The following is a 6,516-nucleotide window of genomic DNA, read 5'->3' as shown; positions in this document are numbered from 1 at the left end:
TCTCCTTTTATGACGAGGTGACCTGCTTGGTGGACGAGGGGAAGGCTGTGGATGTTGTCTACCTGGACTTTAGTAAGGCCTTTGACACTGTCTCCCACAGCATCCTCCTGGAGAAGCTGGCTGGGCATGGCTTGGACGGGCATACGCTTTGCTGGGTTAAAAACTGGCTGGATAGCTGAGCACAGAGAGTTGTGGTGAATGGAGCTAAATCCAGTTGGCAACCAGTCACATACGGTGTTCCCCAGGGCTCAGTTGTGGGGCCAGTCCTGTTTAACATCTTTATCAATGATCTGGATGTGCTCCCTCAGCAAGTTTGCAGATGACACTAATTTGGGAGGGAGTGTTGATCTGCCTGAGGGTAGGAAGGCTCTGCAGAGGGACTTGGACAGGCTGAATCAATGGGTCTGAGGCCAATTGCATGAGGTTCAACAAGGCAAAGTGCCAGGTCCTGCACTTGGGTCACAACAACCCAATGAAACACTACTGGCTTAGGGAGAAGTGGCTGGAGACCTGCCCAGAGAAGGAGGACCTGGGGATGTTAATTGACAGCCAGCTGAATTTGAGCCAGCAGTGTGCCCAGGTGGCCAAGAAGGGCCGCATCAGGAGTAGTGTGGCCCGCAGGACTAGAGAAGTGCTTGGGTCCCTGTACTCAGCACTGGTGAGGCTGCACCTCGAATACCGTGTTCAGTTTTGGGCCCCTCACTACAAAAAGGACATTGAGATGCTGGAGCGCATCCAGAGAAGGGCATCAGAGCTTACAAGCTCCTTTTAAAAGGAGTGGCTGAAGGAGCTGGGGTTGTTTATCTGGAGAAAAGGAGACTGAGGGGGAGACCTTATCACCCTCTACAACTACCTGAAAGGAGGTTGTAGTGAGGTGGGGGTTGGTGTCTCTTCCCTGATAGATAGTGGTAGGACAAGGGGAAATGGCCACAAGTTGCACCAGGGAAGGTTTAGATTGGATGTTAGGAGAAATCCCTTTACTGTAAGGGTTGTGAAGCACTGGAACAGGCTGGCCAGAGAGATGGTTGGGTCACCATCCCTGGAGGAGGCGGTTGCGTCACCATCCCTGGAGGTGTTTAAAAGATGAGTAGATGTTATGCTTAGTGACATGGTCTAGTGGCAGACTTAGGGCTGGTTTGATTGTTGGACTCAAAGATCTTAAAGGTCTTTTCTAACCAAAACCATCCTATGATTCTATATAAATATGTACACACAGATTAGAAAATTATTTTTTTCTTATAGGGGCTTATTTAAAGCAAAAAACTTTGGGTTAATTTTTAATGTCGCTCATAGCTATTTTCTCTTGTAATTTGTAGTTTCTTCTTTTTCTGCTAAACCAAGATGTAAATATTATTCCAACTATATCAACTTCTCTGCACAGATAAAGAAGAACTTTTTGTACCTACTCCCAGTTATTTTGAGATTGTGTACCTGAACCCAGATAAACCTGCAGTCATCCCATGCCGTGTTACTACTCCTTCAGCAAAAGTAACTCTACACAGGGAATTCCCAGCAGAAGAAATTGAAACAGATGGATCTGATATTATTTATGATGTGCAGAAGGGTTTTATCTACCAGCACCCTACTTCTGATCATAAAGGTATCGTCTACTGCAAAGCAGAGTCACAGGGAACACCTCAGATTTCCATCAAGTATCACCTACTGTACGTGGAAGGTAAGGTGTAGTTTTCTCTGTGCTTACAGTGTCTCTTGTTTCTTCTGCTGACATTGTTTAGAAAACAATTTAAAATAATTAATTTGTAAAATAAGTAATGTAATCACAGAGTTTTAAAATCCTGATCAAAATGATATATGATAAAACTTGGTAGGTTTAAATTCCAGGAATTTTGCAGCGTAGATGGGAAGAGTCACAGGTGTATATCACTTACCTGTTGTATTAGGCAACCTGAGCCAAAAATTGACTCTTGCATTTTATCAGTGTATTTAACTTTTAGAAACTAATTTCATGCTTCCAAACTCTGGCTTTCTGTCAGTTCCTAAGGGCCCACCCTCAACCACCATTGCAGCATCATCCAATAGAGCAGAAGTCGGTGACAGCATTCGTGTAATCTGCACAGCCCTTGGGGAGCCAGATGTAGATGTGAACTTCAGGTGGCAGTACCCAGGGCAAGAGGTAAGAGTTGCATGCCCTGGCTGAAATGGCTTGTTCTTTATAAAGGCAATACTTAGAATGCCAATCAGTGTCCAGATTTGGAGTAAAGATTCTGTCAAATGGTGGTGTCTGCTCCTGCTAGCTCAGGCATGCTGGCAGGAGGAAGCAGCACTTCCCTTTTGAACTTCAACCCATCTTTCGCTGAGTGCCTAGAAGGAGCACAGGAATGAAGCTGCAGAGCTCTACCCATGTTAGCAAAAATTGAGCTCGACAAAGCTCACTCCTCCCTCAGGTTTTGATTCCAGAGACAGTTGGCCCCTGGCAGCATTTACAAAGGATAGCCTCAGACAGGGTCAAAGCCAGCCAGTGTCAGGAAGCTGTTCTAGGCCAAGCCACAAAGCCTCACCAATGCCTTTGCATTTGATCCATCTCCCTGGCTTGAATGCGTGAATCATCACAGCACAGAACCTTTAAGCTGAATTCTTTTTGTCATCCAGAAGCCCAGAGAGCTGCTTCTGCACTCAGCTCTACTGCTGTTTATGCTAAGCAAGCGAGGAGCAAAGGAAGGGCTGCTGGATGGTGGAACCCTTCACCAGTGAAAAGAAGAAGACCTGGGACCTGAGGGTTTGCATTGTATTCCACTTGCCAGTCCTCCTGGTGCTGGGTTGTCAAAGGAACTTGCCGATAAAGTACTTGTATCAGCACTGGTTTCCGTTATCCAGCGCAAAATCAAGTAATTTACTGGCAGAGGTAATTGCTTAAGTCAGTGATTGGAGTTCAGTGCTTACTAGGCTTGAGAAAATTCACATCTAAAGCCCCAGAAGTTTGCTGTAGCCATTAAGAGGGAGACTGCAGCACTCTACTGTTAGGGATGGTGTGTGCCTTTTCAGGAGTAAAAATACAGAGCAAGTGAGCACAAAAAGGATTTGAACTGCTGGTGAAGGCACTGGGCACATAGAACCAGGCTTCTAGTCCCTGCTTAGATGTTAGTTCATTCTTTCACTTCCCTCTCTCCCCTCATTTTTTTTAATTTTTTTTTTTGCTGCTGCTTGTTGTAAGTTTTCCTGCTGAGACTACCAAAGTCTGAGAGTTCGTGAGCAGTTACCAACTTCCCCTTCCTGCCCTGTCCTGGTTGTTAAATGAGGGCAGCCTCAACTGCACTTGGTGAGAGGCTTGGCACTGATAGCATGAATTAAGTAATCTGATGAGTAACTACTGGATGGATCATTGGAAGAGTTTGGCAGAAGAATTCCTGTTTCTGGAGTCCATTTGAAGTTAGGAAGGAAAGGGGCCAGTGTCTAAACAAGCAGAGAAACTCTCAGCTGTCAGTGGAGTAAAAAGCAAAATGCTAAGGTAAACTAAGTGCCTCCAGGTTCAGGGTGCTGCAGAGCAATAGTGGGTTTTGAGTTAAATGCCCCATGTCTTTCTCTGAATTGAGCTCTTAGCATTACTTTGAGTGAGATGCACCAACAAATGGCAGTGCCTTCATCCTTCAGGATGGAGCTTTAATGCTGACAGTCTTACAGTTCACTCTTTTGGGTGGGGAGGAAAAGAAATGCCTCTACTGATCTCATTAGCTTTGTTGATCGATAGAGTTTTCTCTTGGGTTTTCATACCTGTTTACTGGACTGTAGTAACTGGCTATACAAATTCCAACTGTACATACTTTCTAACTAACTCATTACTAAGAACAAACAATGGAAGGAATTCAATTCTAGACTTAGCCTGGCCTTTCAAAACTTCGTATCATATTAGTGTCCACCACTTGCTACTTTTACATCCTTCACAACTGAATGGTGTGCCACTCCCTGACGATTGCATTCACACATTCACCTGATGTGATTGCATACTGATCCACTCCTTAATGATTCCCTGAAACTAGCTTCAAAGCAGAGGGCAATTAGTTTGAGAAAAACTGGGCTAGCAGGAACCCAAACAGGCAAATAGCATCTGCCTTACATGGCCTTTACCTTCTCTTTCCGTAGGGGTGGGGAAGTTCCTCTTGCTACATTTAAGAACTAACAGACTTGAATTAGGTGTGCAGTAGTACTTGGTTGTAGGTAGCACTTGATTTTTTTTTAGCCTGGGAACTCTGCTCTACTGCATAGAGTTCTGCTGAATGGCTTGATTGCTTTTAAAGGGTTAAGAATTTCTAGGTGAGATGATTACCAGCTTTTCAAAAAAGGTCTTGGTGTCTGTAAATGCCTGCCATTTCCTAGGCATTCCCTGACTGACTCATGCCTAAGCTTCAAGAAGACTGGCAGCTTCTTCTACGCTGGCTATTTTGCAAGCATGAGATTGTAGCTTTGTCTCTAGATGAGTGTCTAACTCACCCTTTTACTACTGTTAGCTTAAGCCTTGGTAGATGGCTAATCCATCTATTCTGTGAAGCAAGAGGCGACTGTTTCCAAGCAGAAACCTATCTTGTGCTTACCAATTTTATCCAGGTTATTGGTAAAGCATAAGCCAACATGATTAAAGCTGCTGCCTAGCATGATGGAGTTTGAAAGGAGAGAGACTGCCTTAGTCTGTCTTTGGGCCAGTTTTTCTTACCCAGTCCTCTGCAACCTCCTGAGGTGCCAGGGAGTGTGACCTGGTACAGCCAATCAGAGAATTCTCTTACGAGGGGGGAGAACACAAACTAACCTGTTATAAATATGGTGACAACAACAACAAAATACAAAAAAAGCATCTTTTAGGCATCCTTCTTTGTATTTTTTGACTTCAAAGGTACATACTCATTTTGGAAAGCATAGTGAGGATTAATTTAAAGCAGTTGTGAATCACTACTGTTTGCTTGTATGTTATCTAGTACAGTGTTTCTCAAACTAGAGAAGGAGGAATTAGTTTGCAACACACTATTTAAAGCTATTTTCTGTGCTAAAAGAGAACTAGGTCAAGCTTGGTCAACTAACTCATGCCACTGCTGCCTTCTTTTTTGAGACTGCGGAAAGTCTGAAACTAAGGTCATGTATCCTGAGAGTCCCCCAAGGTACCTCACCTATTTGACCAATACCCAAATGCAAACTTAGCGAGTGGAACACAGCTGCAACCAAGTTCATTCAGGTACTCCAGGCAGAGCTTTGGCAGCCCTGTCAGTAGTCTAAAGATGCACAGCATCTGCACTTACAGTAAAAGAGCCATTGTATTATCTTTATTTGACAACTTATTGGTACATTAGTATTTAATGCAGGTTTTTCTGCTGCCAGTGCCTTCAGCTCCTATTCTTTGACCTCCTGCTTTAGGGTTTGATAGGGTAGTGTCACTAAATCCAACCTGCAGAATCATGTATTTACTTATGCAGGTGGTTGTTTCTGATTTGTGGTTTGTTTTTTTTTTTGCTTTGTTTTGGTTTTGTTGTTTTTTTAAACAGGTTGAGAGGCCTGTGATTATCCAAAACTTCTGGAGACTGATAAACAGAGGAACTGGACATACTACAAGGCTCTCCAAAAGTGTTCTTGTTATTGAGGATTTTGAAGCCAGAGATGCTGGAAACTACATTTGTATTGCTGAGAACCTACAAGGAGAAACAATGGTAGCTACTAAAGTTGAACTGAATTGATAGGAGAGGCTTCTGGACCTTATTTGTTGTTTGACATTTTAGCCATTTAGGTTCTTTATTAATGTTTAAATGAAGTTTTCTCTATCACTGCCTCTTTCCATATGTCAGTGCATTCCATAGTCACTGGCTTGACAGGCCAAAACAGAGTTCCCTGGGCCTGGCCATAGTCAGCTGTGAGTTAAAACTACTATGAAGCATTGAAGTTTAAGCCTCCTCAAACTCTTTCATGAGGTTAACCCGCTGTATGGTTTGTGCCTTTTTTGTGTGTGTGAAAACTGAAAGGATATTAAATATCCTCAAAAATCCACCAATGCGGGTCTCTCTCTTCTGGTGCTGTGCAATTTTAGAGTACTGTATGTGTTTAAAATAAGCAAACAAAAAACAAAACAAAAAAACTTGTTATAGAATCATCATTAGCAATGTTTATTTTCCAAGAATAATTAAATTTGTGAACAGTATGAAAATCTCAATGCATCTGTGCATATATGTGTGTGTGTTCATTTCATGTATATATAAAGACAAACACATTACTAAAATTCTCACTCCTGGGGAAGATTGATTCTAAATATACATTAAGGTGCTAGAGGGTAGCTCAAGAGACTTTGAGTGGTTGGGTATGTCAGATTTTCCTTAAGTTATTGCATTTTTACAACCTTGTAATATGTAGCTTACTTAGCATTCACTCCTCCATTGATGTATGCTGTTACATTTGCTAAAGGTAAAACTTGCATTTATTTATATAGTATCATTTACAGAAGGAAAAAACAACCCAAAACAAAAAACAACCCAAAGGTGACATTAGAATAATGTTTCGTTATACAGCAGAATATCTTCTCAGGTT

At 42.5% G+C, this 6,516-nt stretch overlaps 1 protein-coding gene across 1 annotated transcript in view; it reads left to right on the top strand.

Moving 5' to 3' along the window:
• The window catches only part of PDGFRL (platelet-derived growth factor receptor-like), a gene marked incomplete at its 5' end in the record, with an annotated part of 14,736 nt that extends 9,061 nt beyond the window's left edge, over nt 1–5,675 (top strand). The window contains 3 exons of the mRNA XM_010184204.1: nt 1,382–1,675; nt 1,995–2,134; nt 5,487–5,675. Of these exons, the coding sequence (XP_010182506.1) occupies nt 1,382–1,675; nt 1,995–2,134; nt 5,487–5,675 (623 nt within the window). The remainder of the gene's footprint in view (nt 1–1,381; nt 1,676–1,994; nt 2,135–5,486) is intronic.
• Nucleotides 5,676–6,516: the final 841 nt, after the last annotated feature.

The sequence above is a fragment of the Mesitornis unicolor genome, unplaced genomic scaffold, assembly GCF_000695765.1.
Source record: "Mesitornis unicolor isolate BGI_N332 unplaced genomic scaffold, ASM69576v1 scaffold14505, whole genome shotgun sequence".
NCBI lineage: Eukaryota > Metazoa > Chordata > Aves > Mesitornithiformes > Mesitornithidae > Mesitornis > Mesitornis unicolor.
The sequence above is the reverse complement of the archived record's forward strand: the minus strand, read 5'-3'. Positions and strand labels throughout refer to the sequence as shown.